This window comes from Salvia hispanica, chromosome 2, assembly GCF_029641045.1.
Source record: "Salvia hispanica isolate PSC_SH4W2 chromosome 2, Shi_PSC_v1, whole genome shotgun sequence".
Classification (NCBI taxonomy): Eukaryota; Viridiplantae; Streptophyta; class Magnoliopsida; order Lamiales; family Lamiaceae; genus Salvia; species Salvia hispanica.
This window is the reverse complement of record NC_142693.1, coordinates 35,294,875-35,314,796: the sequence shown is the minus strand read 5'-3', so window position 1 is coordinate 35,314,796 and position 19,922 is coordinate 35,294,875. Positions and strand designations below refer to the sequence as shown.

At 35.6% G+C, this 19,922-nt stretch overlaps 4 protein-coding genes across 6 annotated transcripts; 2 read left to right on the top strand and 2 right to left on the bottom strand.

The window, feature by feature from the left end:
* The first annotated feature begins 2,881 nt into the window (after positions 1–2,881).
* LOC125219555 (WRKY transcription factor 72A-like) lies at positions 2,882–5,793 on the top strand. The gene is made up of 5 exons (XM_048121569.2): positions 2,882–3,011; positions 3,481–3,558; positions 3,699–4,187; positions 4,262–4,375; positions 4,675–5,793. Exons 1-5 carry the CDS (start codon positions 2,922–2,924, stop codon positions 5,584–5,586), a joined length of 1,683 nt encoding a protein of 560 aa, XP_047977526.1. The 5' UTR covers positions 2,882–2,921; the 3' UTR covers positions 5,587–5,793.
* Positions 5,794–8,283: 2,490 nt separating this feature from the next.
* LOC125203530 (ubiquitin-conjugating enzyme E2 2-like) lies at positions 8,284–10,413 on the top strand. Of its 3 annotated transcripts, none has more exons than XM_048101908.2 (6): positions 8,284–8,430; positions 9,145–9,278; positions 9,366–9,391; positions 9,479–9,568; positions 9,652–9,740; positions 10,101–10,413. In XM_048101908.2, the coding sequence occupies exons 2-6, from the start codon at positions 9,154–9,156 to the stop codon at positions 10,194–10,196; spliced, it is 426 nt and encodes a 141-aa protein (XP_047957865.1). In that variant the 5' UTR covers positions 8,284–8,430; positions 9,145–9,153; the 3' UTR covers positions 10,197–10,413. The 3 variants fall into 3 exon arrangements, with proteins under 3 accessions (XP_047957865.1, XP_088921469.1, XP_047957856.1); XM_048101899.2 differs by having other exon boundaries at positions 8,285–8,430; positions 10,055–10,413; XM_089065343.1 differs by having other exon boundaries at positions 9,366–9,568; positions 10,055–10,413.
* A 99-nt stretch (positions 10,414–10,512) lies between these two features.
* LOC125215809 (uncharacterized) lies at positions 10,513–12,573 on the bottom strand. The gene is made up of 6 exons (XM_048117373.2): positions 12,416–12,573; positions 12,223–12,331; positions 11,578–11,938; positions 11,003–11,456; positions 10,858–10,916; positions 10,513–10,765 (listed from the first exon to the last, which is right to left on the bottom strand). Exons 1-6 carry the CDS (start codon positions 12,453–12,455, stop codon positions 10,727–10,729), a joined length of 1,062 nt encoding a protein of 353 aa, XP_047973330.1. The 5' UTR covers positions 12,456–12,573; the 3' UTR covers positions 10,513–10,726.
* Positions 12,574–12,977: 404 nt separating this feature from the next.
* On the bottom strand, positions 12,978–19,174 carry LOC125202050 (ABC transporter A family member 2-like). The gene is made up of 16 exons (XM_048100365.2): positions 18,774–19,174; positions 17,671–17,902; positions 17,396–17,565; positions 17,119–17,304; positions 16,913–17,008; positions 16,626–16,826; positions 16,304–16,463; positions 16,004–16,230; positions 15,315–15,432; positions 15,151–15,227; positions 14,663–14,752; positions 14,333–14,476; positions 13,937–14,239; positions 13,782–13,862; positions 13,533–13,709; positions 12,978–13,451 (listed from the first exon to the last, which is right to left on the bottom strand). The coding sequence occupies exons 1-16, from the start codon at positions 19,140–19,142 to the stop codon at positions 13,185–13,187; spliced, it is 2,898 nt and encodes a 965-aa protein (XP_047956322.2). The 5' UTR covers positions 19,143–19,174; the 3' UTR covers positions 12,978–13,184.
* Between the last annotated feature and the right edge of the window lie 748 nt (positions 19,175–19,922).

The following is a 19,922-nucleotide window of genomic DNA, read 5'->3' as shown; positions in this document are numbered from 1 at the left end:
TAAAAATAGTTATAAATTAAACAAACAAATAAATAAATAAAACATTAATCTAACATAAACACATTGTCAAATCTTCTTCTTCACTCAGATGTTAATTTCTTCTGCAATATACTTCTGCCGCAGCTTACGTATCCATCCCATTTTCTTCTTATTCTCGATCAATTGGAGATTGACATTAAATTCATTATCTCAAAAGATAGTGTTACTTTAAGTTTTAGATTAATAATTAAATAAAAAAAATATTGGTAGCTCAATATTAATTATCGAAATAAACTACAAATCTCAAACTTACATGAAATGATTTAAAATTTATGCTTAAACAATTACCTCTAAGACCACAATCCACGTAGTATGTATAATCCCTGCATTTACATAAATAATGATAATTAATCAAATCTATCCAATCGAAAGATGCATCCAAAGAATAAAGTTTATAAAAATTTCAGTGACATGCAATAGAAAATAAAGAGTGAGTGAATTTATAATACCACATGTCATATTTTTATAGTTCAAAAAAAGAATACGGATCTTAATTTAAATGAAAAAAAATATCAAAAAAGACGTTATAGATATAACTAATCACAAGATGTTATTTTTTGTTGATTACCTTCTCCACCCAAGCTTCCTTGAACTCCACGATGAACTACAGCCAAGCAATTAGGGTCATCTACACACCCAAAGACCATCATAATAAGCTCTCCATTTACATTTTACATACAAAATTCACCCTCCAACGTATCAAAAAATATGAAATGTAGGGGTTGCTTGAAAATTCTTGTCACACAATTATAATACTCAACTATTGCAATGAGGACAACTTCAACGGCCATTCTCTTTTTCCTAAACTTGTGGTAAGAATTTTGCTGAATACAATACGGTATTTGCACCTATGGGCCATATATTTATAGCCATGAATTTAAATAAGATAGGTTAATTCTCTAATTATGTAACTGTGCTAAATTTACATTATTCAATGCTAGTTAATTTCTAAAATTAAACGCTAGTTATTTGTATGTAATTTAATATTTTAACTAGTGGAAAACCGTTACAATAATCATTGAGAATTTGAATGAAAATTAGTAGGCCTGTCAAATCGGGTATCCGCGGATACCCGATCCGAAATTTTCGGGTACCCGATCCCGAAATTCCCAAAATCCCATACCCGATACCCAACCCGATTTTTATTTCGGATACCCGGATACCCGACTCGGGTATCCAGTCCCGAAAAATCGGGTATCCAGTCCCGATTGAGATTGTGACTTTTTTTTAAAATTTTTAAATTAACTACAAAATTTTAGAATTTATTTCATATTATTTAGTTAGAATAGGGGCATTACCTAAGGGGCATGCACCTGGTTGGACTAGAGCTGGTTTTGATGTAGATGGCAGAGGTTGAGAGTGATCACATTCCTTACCAAATTGTGGCACTCGACTATTTTTTAAAACCCATGTAATATTTGATTTATCTAATTTGAATAAATTTGTCCATATTTCACAAAAAAAAACTATCACAATAACATCCTCCCTCATAAACATCACAATTCAATAATTCAAAAGTTCAATCATTCATCCACAATAACCTATCACAATTCATAAATCTAAATCACTAATATCTTACTTATATGCTAACAAGTATTAACTAAAAGATAATTAAGAAATTAAATTACATTTAATTATAATAAAAATATAATTTATTAATTTTAAAAAATAAATCGGCCCGATACCCGATCATCCAAAATTCTTACTACCCGATCCCGATCCGATACCCGAAAAATCGGGTTTCGGGTATCCAATTATCCGACATTTTCGGGTTCGGATATCGGGTATCCAATACCCGGTATCCATTTTGACACCCCTAAAAATTAGTATTACTTTATTTTATGGTGATTACAATTACGTTGATATCAAATTCATAAGAAACGTTCAATAACAATGAGTATTTAAAATTTCACCCAAAACTTTTAAATATTCAATATTTAACCCAAAACTCGCATTTTATATATGTATAGATTCTAGAACTAACTAAATTTTTTTTAAGAACCATCTAAAATTTTTGGCCCTAGCAAATTTACGAGGTTTAATGTTATTCTGAAATTTTACATCAATTGCGGTCGATGTTGTATAAGTTAGGATATGCTAACTGGAAACACCCGTAGCCGGTAATCTACTGGCCAAACTTTGACTTGATACAAGACGAACAAATAAGCCCTAATCAAATTTTTTTCTTCTTTGTCAAATCAACTGTGGTGGGACAACTTTGACCGGTGGCCCGTTTGAACGTGTGAATATTGCAATTCACCATAATTTCAGCCAATCAAAAATTAATGCTTCATCCCATTTTAAGTAACACATTTGATGAACGGTCTATACTTGAATACCGTGTCAAAATATTTTGAAATCACTCCATCAACTATTAACAAACGTGATGCTTACATAAGTTACACGTAGAATATCATTTCACTACTTTATAACTCAATTAACTAATTAATAGCCATAATATTTGAACGAGAGATGAGGTAATTATATATATAAAGCCTAATTGAACGTTGACGCGAGACTTATTAATTATACGGCTAATTAATTAGGAGCCCTATATCTATAGACGTATGTACATACATGTTGCCTTAAAGACTTAAACGTTGAAGTTGAATTCTTCAAGTACTGTTTTCGTTTGTATTTATGAGTATGACAGTGAACGTATGGATATAAATTCATTATTTTATAGGTATAACTAAAATGTAGAGTGCAATTGGGCCATTGACATTTTGTTTGAGTGTGCTGGAAATGGATGAAGCCATTTATTTTGAATTAGTTTATGAAAGTCAAATACTGCTGCATTACTTTATAACAGGAAGACTTTGCTCTTTCAGATCACACAAAGAGAAGAGAAGAAAAAAAATTATTAGAGAGAGAGAGATACTATGGATATTTCCTTGCACAAATCTGGCCTCGAAGAGGAGAGCAAATCTTCTGATGAAGAAAGTTGTGTCAAGGTGTTCGATCTTCATCAGGTAATAATTTTTGTTAATTCTGGATAATTGAGAGTTAATTTAGTATTGTTGTCTTTTAACTTATATACATAAGTATTTTTATTTTATTTCAAGATGAATATCAATATATAATGAATATCATGCTACTTTCTTGTGATCTTTTATGCAACTTTTCAAACATGAGAAAAAAGTTTCAAAATTTTCAATCTCAAATTCATATGTACAAAAATGTGTCTCCCCAAAAATCTGATTCATGTGGATGATCGGAGGCGAAGTTATGTAATTATATCATTCAGCAGCTCATCAAAAGCATTGACCATGTAATAAGCTAATACAGATGCAAGTTGTTAATTATTTAGAGGGACAGCAAGTTGGCTCTCTTTGTTAGACCACTACAGTGATTAGAATATAAGATTTGAGTGAAGTTATTTATGATTTTTTAGCTCTATTTTGTGAAAATTTTGGTGAAAATTTGGTAAATTATTGACAGGGTTTGGTTGTAACAAACATGGAAAGACCATCACCTGAGTCTGAGTCCAGATCATCTTCATCTGCCAAAAAGGAACAGGTATATATGAACATAATAATTAATTCACCTAATTATGCTTTTATTACATTTGAAAACAATTTTAGTGACAAATTGTGTAGAGTATTGAAAAAACATATATATTGAGCTTACTTATTAATTATGCAATTAATTAATTGCAGTTGCATGATCAACTTGGATCAGCCAAAGCAGAAATGGATGAAGTGATGGAAGAAAATCAACGGCTTAAGACGCATTTAGATCGAATTCTCAAGGATTACCGAACCCTACAAATGCAATACAAAGATGTGGAGGCAGCAAAATCTCATAAGCAAAGCTATCATGATCTCACAGCTGATCATGAACTCATTGATCTCAGCTTAGGAATGAGCTCCACTGACAAAAAAGGCGAAGCGCCTAAAATTCGAGATGATAAACAAGGACTGTCGCTAGGGCTTGATTGCAAATTCGACTTGCCTGAAAAGTCTCCGGTGACTATTAATTTGACTCCCGAGAATAGCATAGAAGAAGTGAAGGAAGAAGCCGGAGAGACATGGCCGAATAAAGGCGTCAAGAATGGGAGAGATGGCGGAGGAGAAGATGAGATTTCACTACAAAACCCTACTAAACGAGCTAGGGTTTCTGTCCGAGTTAGATGTGACACACCAACGGTAAGACTATTAGATTTTGTGTTAGTGGAATTAGTTTTGTAAATATGGATAGTTGAATGATTTTGTTTTTTTAGATGAATGATGGTTGTCAATGGAGGAAGTATGGACAAAAGATTTCCAAGGGGAATCCATGCCCTCGTGCATACTATCGTTGCACTGTCGCACCATCCTGCCCTGTTAGAAAACAGGTATACATCGATTTTAATAATACTCCCTCCGTCCCACAAAAGATGTCACACATTCCTTTTTAGTTTGTCCCACAAAAGATGTCACATTTCTCTTTTTGGAAAAAGTTCTCTGCACATGAATATAAAAATTATATTTTGTCTCTTCATTTAACACACAAAACAAAACCTCCTAAAATCTTGTGTCGTCCCACAAGTGTGACATCTTTTGTGGGACGGAGGGAGTACTATTTAATGACATTTAAACTCAATATATACCGTTATTACGAGTGTTAAAAATCTATTAATTTTCCACATCAAAGGTACAAAGATGCGCGGAGGATATGTCGATCCTGACCACAACATACGAAGGCGCACACAACCATCCACTCCCGGCCTCGGCTACCGCCATGGCCTCCACCACTTCCGCCGCAGCCTCAATGCTCATGTCCGGTTCCTCAACCTCAGGAACCGGGCCGAGCTCTTCCTCCTCCTCCACCACCACCGCGAACCTCCACGGCCTAAACTTCTACCTCTCCGACAATTCAAGAGCGAAACCGGCCTTCTACCTCCCAAATCCATCAATCTCATCCTCACCTTCATATCCAACCATCACTCTCGATCTCACCTCCTCCTCATCCTCGTCCTCATCCCATCTAAACCGCCTAGGCAGCGGAAGCTTCGTTCCGAGATACTCGACCACAAACCTAAACTTCAGCTCTCTAGAATCCAACCCTCTCCCAATTTCTTACAACAACTCTTTGCTAACACATGGCCAACAATCCTTCAACAGAAACCAAAATGTACCTTCTCTAAGCTTCGGATCACAACCCTATGAAACCTTATACCAATCCTACTTGCAAAAAACTCAATCAAACCCTAACCCTAATCAACAGCATTTAGGGCCAGACACCATTGCAGCTGCAACAAAAGCAATAACATCAGACCCTAGTTTCCAAAATGTCCTAGCCGCCGCTCTAACCTCCATTATTGGCGGCTCAGGTGGTGGCGCCACCAACCATAACGCAGTCGAAAAATCAAGTGCTTTCCCCATTCTATCTAGCTTTCCGCCAACTTCAAATGCGAACAAATGTGCACCGAGTTTCATGAACAAGTCTTCGTCCTCAACGAGCTCTCAACAGCCTAGTTTGGCGCTTCTTTCGCCTCCTTTTCCATTTTCGAGCTCGAATAAAAGCAAGTCTAACTCACCGGCTGACAACCGGGATCACGTATAGTTTGATGTCATTTTTCGAATTTTAGATGATATTTTTGTTCATTTTGGACGGTGGAGTTTGATCATGATGCAAATTGTGCATGGAATTAGTCTTTTTTTCTCATTTTTTTGTGAATGAATGATGTAAGGTGAAGAAAATTGTGGATATAGATGGTGACTGCTGGTGATATACAGTTGAATAACTATTACCAGCTTCATTTTTTCTTCACTGACTTTCTTTTTTTATTAGAAAAACTGTTTATGAAATTTGATATATGTTCGTTTTTTGACTTCTCCTTTTCTCACCTCTACTTTTCTGTGTGAATTGAAATGAATATGCGTATACCATCGAAGTAAACAAAAACAAGTGTTGATGTGAGCCTTTGGTAATTTATTATGTAAGTCGTGTTATAAATATCTACAAGTTGGAAGATTATATATCTATACGTTAGTTGAATAATATATATACCGTCAACAAGGATACCACATAGATGAGAAGTCGGTAAAATGTATTATCCCTAGGGCTCGCAATCAATATTAATTATTAAGTTACTTAACTAGTAGTTCATTTTTCAATCAACTAGCATTCGCACGTATAAAAGAAAATCGAAAAATTGGTGAAATTTTTATATATAAATTATCATGAAAATATTTATTTTAGGGGTTTATCAATAAGAATTATTAGAAATAGAAAAAATAAATTCCCTATGTCCATTATTAAATGTCATTAGTCCGTCTACCAATACTTGTCACACTTATATTTTACTGTACTATTTTTGGTAATGGACTCCACATTTCTCTAACTCATTCTCACTCATATTTTATTATAAAACTAATACTCCCTCCATCCACCATTTAAATAGTCATTTTGACTCGGCACGGATGGTAAGAAATTATTTGACTTTGTTAAGAAAAGTAAAGGGAGAAAGTGAGTGAAATATGTGACCCATTTAAAGTATTAGTTTTATATTGGATTATGAGTGTAAAAAGTTGGTGGGATGTGTGATCCGGGTACTAAAAGTGGAATAAAGTAAATGATTCTATAAATCGTGGACAAACCAAAATGGCAAAAGAGTTCTTTAAATTGTAGACGGAGGAAGTATATAAAAGTATGATTCACATTCCACTAACATTTTTAACTCACTTTCCATTATATTTCTTAAAATTTGTGCCAACTCAAAGTGTGACATCTAGTGGCGGACGGAGGGAGTATATTTAGGTCTAAATTGCATGCTCACTTTATAAATTTATCATTCTCTGATTTGGTAATAATTGTAGTTAAAAAAAAGTAGGAAATGGCTTGAATTAGGGTTTTTGGAGATCACCGCACATTCTCAACGGACCGCTGAGTTGATATCAGAGAACCTCTAGGTGGTCTCTGAACACTCGTTTTTCTTTCATTTTAACCCTAATTCATTATGAAGTGTCGATAAAATACTTTATTCGTCCATCATTATATGTCTCACTTTTCGGCCTTTCACTTTTTTTTTTTATCTTGGGATGCCTTCTATTAGATGTCTCATTTCATTTTTTTTAACACTCGTTTTTCTTTCATTTTAACCCTAATTCATTATGAAGTGTCGATAAAATACTTTATTCGTCCATCATTATATGTCTCACTTTTCGGCCTTTCACTTTTTTTTATCTTGGGATGCCTTCTATCTGATGTCTCATTTCATTTTTTTGATAAATGAACTTTAAATTCTATTAAATCATTTCACTATTTCATTATTATTAAATTAACTTAATTACTCCCTCTGTCCCATAGAAATAGACCATATTTTCTTTTCTGTCCGTTCCATAATAATAGTCCATATCCATTTATGGAAACCTTTTTCTCCTTCTTTTTCTTTTATCATTTATGGGCCCCACAATCCACTACACAAATTCAACTACTTTTTTCTCTTTCTCTCATATTTTACCAATTACACATTAAAACTCGTGCCGATCCCAAATAATCTATTTCTATGGGACGGAGGGAGTATAAAATATAATCCACATTTCATAAATTTTTCCATTTATTTATCTTTATATTAACTCATACCGACTACCGAGTCATGTAGGATGCATAATAGGAGATGGAGTGAATGATATTGTGTTTTTTTTTTTTTTTTTTTATTATTATTATGTTAAGCCCACTTAACAATTGAATTAGGATGGATCGAGTCCAAATTTACAAATAAAAACTTATTACGGCAATATGCATCAGTATGGGCCGATCACTTTCAAGTGAATAAAAAAGAAGTATTATGGGTAAACAAAATATCTAAATTCCAAAAATTCGGTTTGGATTTTTAAAAATTTTCAATTCAGGTAGGAGTTTTAAAGAATTTTGGATGTTCGAATCAGATTTTATATTTTAAAATTTGAAGTAACCCAAAATGTATTTATAAATCTAACAAATACTATAAAACTTTTGTGTTGAACAATTCTAATTAGATTTTTCGATTTGATATTGGATTTTTAGTATTGCATTTTGTATTTTTATAGTAGTACTACTACATTTTTATGTGATTTCAGATTTTCAGAATTTGAGATTTGGATTTTCAGATTCGAATTTTAAGATAATTCATAAAAATTAGGATTCTTTTTCATAAAATTTTGGATTTTCGAATTGTGCCAAAAATAATCTGAAGTGCGAATGCTCACCTGGTAGCATTATAAAAATGAGATTTTAGGAAAAAATATCTAAATGTATGCGCTACAGTATGTGCGTATATATTCCAAGGGATAACGCCAAGAGCACGCATACACATGCTGACATGCTGACATTATCTGATTTAATGGAATTTTGTCTCTTCTCTTCACTACAGACTTTCTTTCCAGTTTCCATCCCCTTCTTCTGCAAGAGGACTCCTCTGAGAAGGTAAATTTATTCTTTTGGTTATATTATGACTACACTTACTTCAATCAATAAACTAATTAAGTACAGTACTCTTAGGAAGTGTGGCTGATTAAGTATGTCAATTAGGGCTTTCTTATGTTGGTTTTTGTTACTCTGGTTGATCGACTGATCGGTTTTGGAGTAATTTCAATAATACTTTTAGGTGTTCGGTTTCAAAGATAAAATAGTACCAAGATATAATCTAGGATTGAGTTGTGAGATTATTTTAGTTATAAGGGGTTAGCTATGACTAATTATCTCATGATTATGCATCTTTGATTGAGTCATGTGAATCTGTTGAACTAAACACACTACAAATTTATTCCTGGATACAATCTTGCAAACCAAACACTCCCTTACCTGATTATTTAATTAAAATTGTTAATTCTGTGTAGAATTGGTTATTTGGAAATGAGAATTCATAGTTAAACATGCTGAGCTGAACTGCTTGATTGCAATTCTGTGTAGCTAAACTATGTGGAATTATTTATATTATGTGGAATTGTGTATTTGGAGAAATGGGAATTTCTTAAACATGCTGATCTGAACTGTTTGTTTGCAAATTGAGTTTGTATTGCAGTTGAAATCCAAGAAATGGACTATGAGATGAAATCTTTTGCTATCTTGGTCACTTTTGGAAAACTAGTTTGTGTTAGTAAATGATCTATTATTAAGGTTTGCCGTTACGGTGATTAGGTAGTTGAGATGTCAACTGCAGCCAGGCAGAGACTGATGAGGGACTTCAAGGGGTTGCAGCAGGACCCACCTGCGGGTATCAGTGGCGCGCCACAAGAGAATAATATTATGCTCTGGAATGCGGTTATATTTGGGTGCGTACATTGTACACATGTTTCTTCATTGAGTTATATCATAGTATGTTGATTTATATACTCCCTTTTTATGCATGTGAATTGCAGTCCAGATGATACACCTTGGGATGGAGGTGAGTCGTGCTTTCATATGCGAACTAGCATTTTGTTCATGTTCGTGACTCTGGAAAACTTGAAGGAATGTACTTTAAATGTGACAGGTGCATTTAGAATGACTCTTCAATTCATAGAAGACTATCCAAACAAGCCACCAACTGTTCGGTTTGTTTCTCGAATGTTCCATCCAAACAGTAAGACAATTGCTAATGATTCGAATTTTTTGGTTTCATTTGCTTATTCTAGCTCAGTGTTTCAGATTTGACATTTTAATTAGTTTATGCGGATGGAAGTATATGTTTGGACATCCTGCAAAATCAGTGGAGTCCTATATATGATGTTGCTGCTATACTTACATCTATCCAGGTAAAATGCTACTCCTCTTAAACTACTACAGTAATTTGATTTACTGAAATTTTGAGGTGCTATGTAAACCAAACATGTTTTTACATTATGTATTGCTTAAATTGCTGCATTTTCCCTTCATGGATAGATGGTTACTTGCTATAATTTGCCTTCCTAACTTTCCTCTCCTTTTATATATCCTCCGTGTTTTTGGCTTATTTATCCGTGAATAAGAGCATTGCATTTGTGAATTTTGTTAATTGATCATGAAATATTTGATTGTCACCTCTATCAACAAGCTATGAAGTTTTTATGAAGAAACTTTTCCATTACAGTCATTGCTGTCTGACCCAAATCCGAATTCTCCTGCAAACTCTGAAGCTGCTCGGATGTTCAGTGAGAATAAGCGAGAATATAATCGCAAGGTCAGGGAAATTGTGGAGCAAAGCTGGACTGCTGACTGATACATGCAGTTGAGTCCTAGTCCTACTCGAATCTGCTTCGATGTAGAAATGAATTGCTGTGCTGCTAAAGTTGGATCCTGTCACTTATGCTTCAGTCCTCATCCATGAAGCTGTTAGATATCATACATTATGCTTTCTTATTAAAACCTTTTTATTACTCACAATTTAAATAATGTATATTCATACTCCATGCTATATCCAAATTCAATTGAAATTGAGTATTTTTTTTAGAGATTGTAAACAATATTTTTAAGTTTTTTAGTCGCATACAAGATCAAGATAACTCATTGAAGTAAAATTAAAAACAAAACATCAATGTGACTATCAAATACCAGAATGATATCGACTGTAAAAAAATTATTACTACAAGAGTGTATGTGATATAGAAATAAAGGCAAAAATCACAGCCAATCCAGAGAGGGTTCAAAAATTACAAACTTCACACACCACACCAGATTTCATAAATTCTGTAGCACTATACAATCAGAAGAACTTCCAAATTTGAAAATCCAAACCAAACACTTTCAGTGATAGGTATATTCTCTAAACTGCTGAAGCCACTTCCTCTGTCTGTGATACAGCCTATAAAGAAGAAACATTGCAACTTTGTGTTTTAGGGTTCAAAACTTGGCTTCATACATAAACAAACTTTAGCAAGAAAAGAAATAACTCACCATGTTTTCTTTGTCTTCTTGAAGAGCTTCATCTGGCTGAGAGTTTACTGGCTCCACAGCTGCCGTGAAATAGCGAAACCGTGAGGATATTAACATTATTAACAAAACAACCATTATCTAGAAATATCACAATCACCATCACTACCTTTTGGGGGCTTCTTCCCCTGCTTCTTCACCTTGTCATCGCCTTTGGCAGAATCTTGCTTGCCCGGTTTTGAAGGTTTCCTTTGAATGCTACGTCCCCTGGCTTCAGAAGCAGGCTTCGAGACTGCAGGAATCTTGGACACTGACCTTCTGGTTTTCTTCACAGGCTCATCTTTAGATTGCTTGGCTTGTTTAATCTCTCCCGAAGCTGTGGCCAGTGACTTTGGCTTCACCTTCTCAGCATCAGTGATAGAAGATGAGGAGCTACGAGCATCATCTTCGGACGACTGGTTAGGGTCTGCAGATGCTTGAGAACCAGCTATAGATGCGTCTGAGGGCTCATAGTTGTCAGAAATCTTATAGCCCTCAATCAGTTCTTTGACAGATTCTTCAAGTCCAGAAAGTTCATGTTTGCGCACATATGACTTCAGCTCATCGCTCATCTTCTGCATAGGCTGCACACAGCACACATCTAGGCAATAAGCATATCTGATAAGCAACATCAATAATCTAAATTACCTCCCAACTTTAGGCCATTCCAAATAGGAATCCATACTGATTGATAAGAATTTATACCTCACATCCAGCCTCCAAAGCAAGCTTGAAGAAGCCAAGAGAGATGGAGTGCTTGCCAGCAGTTTCAGAGTGCTTAATATGAGTCAGCCAGTAAGATGCTGATGCTAGCACGCTGAACTTCTTCCGATTGGATGGTTTCGAAGCATAAGATAGAGGTGTGTCGCTCTTTCCTTGGTTAACAGCAGCCCTCTTTGATCTCGCCTCAGAAATAGGCGCGATACTACTGCCAAAAGACTTGGAAGCAGGGGTGGCGTTGGACTTGGAGGGAACAGAGAGACGTCTAGGAGGCTTGGCAGACTTCTCCTTGCCCGAGAGATCAAGAACACTCACACTCTTAGTCACACTTGAGGCAAGCCTTCCCCTGAAAATTGACAGCCATAATATACGAATCACGCAAATTAAGAACCGGAATTCATAGATATGATGAACAGAGAACATGAAGAGTGGGAGATCGTTCGATTGCTAACAATAATCAATGCAGAATTTTAATCTCAAATCAATATTCTACTGTTTTCAAAGTAAACTATTGAATTCATCTTATATTCCTTAAATTCTCGTAAATTGTGACAGTATAAAACAGAAACAATTACTATAAAGAATATAAATTGATGAGGACATGATCTGATAACATAGAGGCAGGCGCACCTTTTAGTGGCAGAGTGGGAGTTTGTGGAGTCGGCGAGCGGCGGTTTCTCCTCCTTGGATCTCGTAGCAGATCGGAGCGGATACCGGAGAAGCCTCGAGGTCGATTTTCCTGCTCTCGAAATAAAGCGCAAAATTAAGAAAATTACGAAATTCTTGGAAATCAAATTGTTAAGGGAAGGGGGAAAAGGCAAACCTTGGTCTTTGGCAGCGGAATCCTCCATAACAGCAGACATTTCTTGTGAATAAAAGTGATGAAGATTGATGAAGATCAAGATGGAGAAGTTGAAGAAATGAGAGGTTTCTTATATTGAGTTGATGAGCGGGAAAAAGAGAGGCTCGCTCTAATTTTCAAGGAAAATCAAAATCATAAAATAAGAGAAAAAGCGAATGATAGAAGAAACGGCTTCTTGAGGGCCCATGCATTTTTGAATTTCAAATTTCGAATAATTATTTTTTTTTATCATATTTATTCAAACAATGGGAGATTTTTTTGACAATTGCCAGCTGATTTCTTGGTATAATTGGACTTTATCTAAAATTCCTTTGAATCTTAGATAGAGTACTTCTAAAAATATAACGTTAAATTAAGAATATTTTCAATTATTAAAAACTTAAGACTATCAATATTAAAATGAGGTTTGAATTTTCATCTTTTTTTACAGAATATACCAATCCTTAATAATTTTATTTTCTTGAATATAGAAGCTATCGAAAAATGCTTTATATTAGGATTTTTTTTGTAATTAGAAGAACAGTAAGAAAAAGTGCAAAGTCATATACCGTTGTTAAAGAAATGTTGCGTGTATGTTACATTTCTCACAATTATATACATGTATACTGATAATGTTGTTCTCTCTCTCTCTATCTTTTACTAACCAAGCAAGAAAACAATGTCTATGTACATAAATTTGCAAGAGATGATAAGTTCATAGTAACCAACAAAACACTGGCATTTTAATGAGTCAAGAGCGCAAATCTGACTCTGTAATCTGTGAAGGATCGATCACGATTCCATGAATTTTCTTTCGTCTTCTAGAAGTATTCATGTGAGACGTGGAAGAGCCAGTTTGCAGCTCCACGTGAGACGGTATAGGCATCTCCTGAGAGTAACCAGAGATGCAGAGTGATCCAGAATCATCTTGCTGCCAGTACACTTGTACCATTATACCCCTAGGACTTTCTGCCGATTCTGTTCCTGGAATACCGATAAACCTTGCTCCAATTGGAACCTGCACATTTCGAAGGACTGTGTCATTAACTAACTGTACACATTGTGTGTAAGATGTGGAGAGTAGCGTGCTAATACGTACTTGAAGAGACACCCCGGTATTTAGCATGAGAGTGGCAAAGGTGCCCTCAGCCGCAGCAGTTTCCAGCTCTGCCTGTTTTGCTATATTCAGAAATACTTCTTCGAGAGTTGTTAGCCCGAGTTGGATGTCAGCTATGCCGAACTCTTTCTCTCTTTCCTGGAGCTCAGTGAAGAAGTTCTGGATATTGGGAAAACAGTTTTAAGCACCAGTTGCTAAGAAGATCACTAATGTGGAAAACGTGTTGTTTACCTTCAATAGCTTCTCCTTTTCGTGGGGGATAACAAAGGTCAAGAACGATTTACTCTCCTCTTTAGGTGTAACATCCAAATGCTGCAATAACAAATCACAGAGTTATAATTTTATTCTCAGTAGAGCTCTTTAACTAGGTGGGATCAGACTCTTACAGATTCGAAGAACTCTTTCACAGCTACATGCTGAGAATTATTCTGAGTATCTGCCTGATCTGGAGGACTACTAACATCCCCTACAAAGCTTATATTGGCAATAAACCCTGTTCCAAACCGCGACTTTAACCTAATCGACGTCCCAATGCAGCGAAGTCTACCTTTCGCCATAATTCCTATTCGATCACCTAAGATATCTGCCTCTTCCATTGAATGAGTTGTTAAAATAATTGCACGTCCCCTCTTAGCCCCTTCAATGACGTCCCAGACATGCCTCCTAGTTATTGGATCCATACCTGTCGTCTGTCGGTTCGAAATGACTTTATCAAATTAGTTTTGAGAGATTTATGTGGGTAAGTACAGATTTGGGGAATTAATAAAAGATTCTCAACCCACCGGCTCATCCATAATAACCAACTTCGGTTCACCAATTAGGGCAATAGCAACACTGAGACGGCGTCTCATTCCCCCACTAAAGCTACCGGCTCTGACTTTAGCTGATTCAGTAAGTTTGACTTCTCCTAATAATTTCTCTACAACCTGTTTAAAAGGCACAATTGTTTGAGTTAATTTTCAGGTAGAAGTCATCTTATTTTAGTTCAGGATAGTGATTGGTTATCGTCCACTTTTACCACAAGAACATAACAATATCGGGATAGAATAAGATTTGACAAAACTAGTGTTTGGTAAAACTGGGAGAGGAGTATGGGGTTGAAGAGTCCTTACCGATTTAATCGAAGATGGGGTCAGACCTTTGATGCTGGCAAACAAGTAAAGGTGCTCTTGACCAGATAGTGCGTCCCACAGGACATCGAACTGTGGTATCAGCATAACAAGAGTTAGTTTCCTTTTACAACAGTTATTAACATAGTAAAAAGTAACTTGTCAGGCTAGAAACAGTTGAGTCTTTTTAAAAATGAAATCTTGGAATGTTCACTTTATTTCAGCTCACACTGAATAGTTACAACACTTTCTGATGTCTGAAGCTTCTGTTTCTTTGAAGCTTATGGTAGAAAATCTATACTTTTAGAAACATTTTCACTTGAAATTCAAATTCAAACAAATACAAAACAGTTTGTAAAATGAATGTCTAAAAGTAGATTGATAAGGACGCCAAAATAACAGTATTTACTATGTGAGCTTTCATTTATCAAGTATTCAGAAGTATAACTATACAAGTCAATGATGGCATGAGAAATTTCAAGGAGCAGAACCTGAGGACAGACTCCTATCATCCTCCGGATGGTCGACATCCCAGTAGAGTTCCGTATGGAATTCCCATAAATTAAAGCTGTCAACATATGTTTAAGAACATTTATATGAGTCATCATTCAAAAGAGATGCCACGAAAGTGAAATACCAAAGGAACACCTCTCACCATCTCCACTAGTGACTGGTGTAATCCCAGTTAAACAATTGATAGCAGTAGTTTTCCCAGCTCCATTAGGTCCGAGAAGGCAAAATAGCTGATCCTTAGGGAAGTTCATCCATATGCCCTGCAGGTATTATATCCACAATTTGATTCAGCATGCATTTTTCCACAAGCAAAAAAATTAGGAATAGCTAAGCTAACTTTGTATATCAATGAAGCTAAACTACATCTATAAGCTTTGTACTTCATCCAATCAACATAAAATGATAATTGCAACCATCCTCTTGTAGAAATAAAAAATTAAGTTTTTCATGCCTTCCTTTTAAATTGTCAAATGTCAATATCATCAAATTCCTCATCCTCTAGAAAGGATGCAAGTGAAAACTTATACATCAATCAACAGATAAGGTACCCCTTAAAAATGCTTCCTTCACAGAAAATTAGTTGCTTTCATATACTACAGTTTTCTGCTTCATCTAGTTGTGCTGTATTCAGTACTCATTCTGTATCCCAGTATGAATTAAATCATGAGCATGCAGCTCCATGCCTAAGCTACAGTTCAATAATGAAGCAATTTCAGTAGCTTTGAACAACCTATCACTCTTACAGTCTGACTGCTTGCTTAGATTAGGCATTCCTCACTAACAATTCTATTAAACTACTCTAACAGACACATCTCATGTGATTAACTTTACCTTGAGGGCATGGTAAGGAGAGGTTCTCTTGCACCTGCAGCAACCAATCTTTGTTGCCCCAGCATAAGTTTTCACAAGACCACGTATTTGAACTGCAATGCTTGAGTCGACATTGGCTCCTGCAGCTTGCTGTTTCACTATGGTTTCCTCTTCTTGTACATCTTCATCATCCGGATGAATGTTTTCCAAGGATGGAATTGAGCTCATACAACTGCAAATGCTTCCCTCTGAGATTGAAAAGGCATGTCAGACATCTTAGCAACCAAACAAAAAACAACAGAAGAACCATATACTGAGTACCTGCTGTGTTGTTTCCACCTTTCCCAGTCCAGTACCCAGGAACTAGAAAGTAGAATATTGGTTTTCTTACACCAGATACATTCGGGAATATATTGTCAAAGTAGATGGCCAGAACGAACCACAAACAGGAAGTTGATACAAGCCATATGTAAATATCATTCTGATCATAGACAGAAATTTAAGTAAGTAAATTAGTGGTAGCAGAAGAATGGCTTCATATTACAGTGTCTGATAACTTATTTTAAGAGTAAAAACTTTTCCTGAGTCCTAACAATAATTGACAGGGTATATAGAATTGATAGACGCTGAAGGTTTGACATACGATTGTTATGACACATTCTTCATCACCAGTTGCACATCTCAACCTCCCTTTCCAGCTGATACCAGGATCTTGAGGAGTTTCCGTAGCCTGTGAAAGCAAGTTTAAACCTGCTGCAAAGAGATTAGGTGGGAAGAATGACCACACTGTTTGGTAGGTCTTTGAGAAGTCTTGGCCGTAAGGAAATCCAAATGTTGTGACAAGCTGAAAAATAATTCAAATATCTGTTATCATGGATTATCGCAATCTCTTCTGTAACTTTCAAATGAAGTTCTGACCAAGTTACAAACCTGAGTCAAGAAACCAATGATAAAGATGAAGTAGCCCACAGTTGTGGATGAAGATGACTTGCTAATAAAGGCAGACAGCATAAATGCCAAACCAACCTGGCAAATAAAACAACAAAAAATTCTAGCACTCAGAATCTCCTTATGCAATTTTCATGAGTCAAAACTTGGAAACAGATGAGAACAGTGCTGGGGATGAGCAAACCTACCATACTCAATTGGAAAAGGTAAAATAGGAGGAAGACAACTGCAAAACTGTTTTTCAAAAAGAAATCAAATTGGAACATCATCCCAAAAAGTACTGTTAGAAGGGATGAAATAAGAGTCAGTATTCCCTCCCATGTGAGCCATGATAACCAATATGCAGTATCATAAAGACCCATCATCGTCATAGTCTGTTGATGAAAAGAACACACACACAAATGGATTAGTACTGAGCATTGCCAAGCTCATAATACAATTCGCCAGAAATGCAAAACCTAATACCTGGCGAAGTTTGAGTTCTTTTTCTGTTATCAAAGCACTGATTTGGAAGACAAAAGAAAACATGGCAATGGCCAAGAAAAAGGTAGGTCCTGCATTCTGCACAGCAGAAAATATTTCAAGTGCGGGGTGGGCGAATTCCTTTATACTGACAACCCAACTAAAGCTGGCATCTGAAAAATATGTAGTCAGACAATTAGGAAATATTTCAGGTTAAGATTGGAAAGAAGTGTACATATTCGATGTAATAAGGTGAATGAATGTAGCAGTTGTCATACCTCCCACTAGAGATCTTGCAATTTCTCGCTCTGCAGCAAGCTGAAGCGGAATTTGAAATTTAAATGTTGGATCTTCAAAATTCCCTCGCTTAGCAAGTGGAGTAGAATTAGTCTGTATCCCATAGCTAATTACAGTAGCATTTCTGTCCATGAAATGGAGAGCACCAGCACACTGCATGGGATTGCTGGCAAGCCAATCGTCTGTGTCATTTGGTGTTCTGAAGCTTTTAACCTGCTCGAGTGATACATAGTCATTTACTTCTAGTTACAGAATGCAAAAAAACTCTAAAGTAATTGCAGGCTTAATATTATCATATAGTAGCATAATTAAAATATCAGAATCTGTATCATGGTCTCTCATCATTAACCATATGGATCTATAAAGTTTGGATTGAAATAACTTACAAAAGGAAATAGGAATTAAAAAACAAAAACAATTCATTTTTGCTCATACAGAATTCCTTCTCTATGGAATACATTACAGTTACACAATGTGAGATCACAGATTCCTTTCTCTGTGAAATACGCTACAGTTACACATTGTCAGATCACAAATTCATAAGACTGCACCATACGAAATACCCTATATACATATCTAAAAAAAAACACATCCTAACTAAGGGGGTCGGTACAGTATAGATTACCGAAATTGTCATATCGTACACCATACCGAAAAGTCTTTACCAAAATCTTGTTTCATACGGTTATATGATTATTTAGTATCGTATGAAAATTCGGCATATAGTGTATTATCTGTACATATTGCTAGCGTGGTTTACCAATAACTCGGGACATACCGTATACACTGAAAAGTACGATATATACAGAATTTTCGGTATATCAGTATATGCATACTGCCATACCCGTATACCAAAATTCGGATATATTTTTGGTACGATAAGTGTGATATAGCGGTATTTTGGTACATTTTATCATCCCTAAGCATAAATCACAAACAATTTGTAGTGAAACCAATCAAAATAATGAGTTTATCAGATTAATTCAAAACAACTTAACCGATCATATAACAAAATTAATTGATAAAACTAAGCAAAATAAGAGAAACAATAACACCAAAAGCAGTAAAAGGGCTAAACACAGACCTTGCCTTCAGGAATGGGCCTGCCAGGGTTATTCGCTCTGATCCTCCGCACAATTTCTTGAATCCTGGAACTGTCACTCCCACTCCACACGAAGTCAAAGCAGGGCATCTTAGCGTAGTACTTGTCCTCGCAGGGTGGAATAGGCGGCGCCACGAGCGGCTTCGGGTCGTCATTGTTTCTGAAGGAAGAGGAGGAGGCGTAGCGCGCGTCGGTGGCTTCCTGGATGAAGAAAATGAGAGCGATGAAGAAGAGCGATGAGAAGAGCTGGAGGAAAGTGGAGCGCTTGTTCCGCCATGAGAGCAACAGATTTTTGAAGAGCAGAGCTTTGTACTGCTGCCACAGCAGTGGAAATCCTCTCTGCGTTTCCATTTTTTGGTAGTTGATTTCGGTGATTTTGGTGTGATTTATATGCCGGTTAGGTTGACCGATTTGCCCCTCAATAAAATTTCGGTCGTATTTTATTTTTAATATTCTAATTAATACTAGTCTCATTTTTGTTTTTCGATGAGGATTTCGTGGAAACATGCGCAGAAATTACATTCAAGCTCCATCATCATCATCAAATAATAAGTCCTATACTTCTTTAATGTCAGCATCTATTCTATATATTTAATTCTTGTTAACTTGAGTTCAAAACTAAAAAATAACAAATGAAAAACAAAATCTTGAGGAACGAATAGTCATGGAGTATAATTGTGAAGAGGTCGGTCTTCTTCACAGTTCACCCTAAATAGATTAACAGTTTGACATTATTATTAGTATTATTTCTTTGATAGATTTGAATAGTAATACAAGGAAAAGGATATGTTACTAAATACCGATATGAGAAATAATCTACAAAATATCATAGTTGGAAACTTGAATCTCATTCTTGTGGCTGTGGATTGTGGGCGCAATATGAACTTTTGGAGACTTCATTGCAAAATTGACTAATCTTTGGTAGTAGTATTTGATAAGTATATCTTTCAATCCATGTGATTGGTTCTTCGACCCACTAAATATCTTACATTTTGCTATTTTAGACAATCTTACATCTCTTTTAATATTTTATGGACATACTTTTTCATGTTTTATCCTTAATTTATCTAATTACAAAAAATATTGAATGTGATCTATCATCATTTATACTTTTCTAACATAAAATCATAA

Excerpts from the sequence above, each read along its gene's own strand:
- LOC125202050 (XM_048100365.2), bottom strand. The coding sequence starts at position 19,142 with ATGGAAACGCAGAGAGGATTTCCACTGCTGTGGCAGCAGTACAAAGCT. Across the intron at positions 15,433-16,003 it reads CTCCTTACCATGCCCTCAAG|GGCATATGGATGAACTTCCC; the intron begins GTAAAGTTAATC and ends TAATACCTGCAG. Across the intron at positions 14,240-14,332 it reads TGGTTATTATGGATGAGCCG|ACGACAGGTATGGATCCAAT; the intron begins GTGGGTTGAGAA and ends TCGAACCGACAG.
- LOC125219555 (XM_048121569.2), top strand. The coding sequence starts at position 2,922 with ATGGATATTTCCTTGCACAAATCTGGCCTCGAAGAGGAGAGCAAATCT. Across the intron at positions 3,012-3,480 it reads AGGTGTTCGATCTTCATCAG|GGTTTGGTTGTAACAAACAT; the intron begins GTAATAATTTTT and ends AATTATTGACAG. Across the intron at positions 3,559-3,698 it reads CATCTGCCAAAAAGGAACAG|TTGCATGATCAACTTGGATC; the intron begins GTATATATGAAC and ends AATTAATTGCAG.
- LOC125215809 (XM_048117373.2), bottom strand. The coding sequence starts at position 12,455 with ATGTCTGCTGTTATGGAGGATTCCGCTGCCAAAGACCAAG. Across the intron at positions 12,332-12,415 it reads TTCCGCTGCCAAAGACCAAG|GAAAATCGACCTCGAGGCTT; the intron begins GTTTGCCTTTTC and ends TTTCGAGAGCAG. Across the intron at positions 11,457-11,577 it reads CTTTGGAGGCTGGATGTGAG|CCTATGCAGAAGATGAGCGA; the intron begins GTATAAATTCTT and ends TGCTGTGTGCAG.
- LOC125203530 (XM_089065343.1), top strand. The coding sequence starts at position 9,154 with ATGTCAACTGCAGCCAGGCAGAGACTGATGAGGGACTTCAAGGGGTTG. Across the intron at positions 9,569-9,651 it reads TCGAATGTTCCATCCAAACA|TTTATGCGGATGGAAGTATA; the intron begins GTAAGACAATTG and ends CATTTTAATTAG. Across the intron at positions 9,741-10,054 it reads CTATACTTACATCTATCCAG|TCATTGCTGTCTGACCCAAA; the intron begins GTAAAATGCTAC and ends TTTCCATTACAG.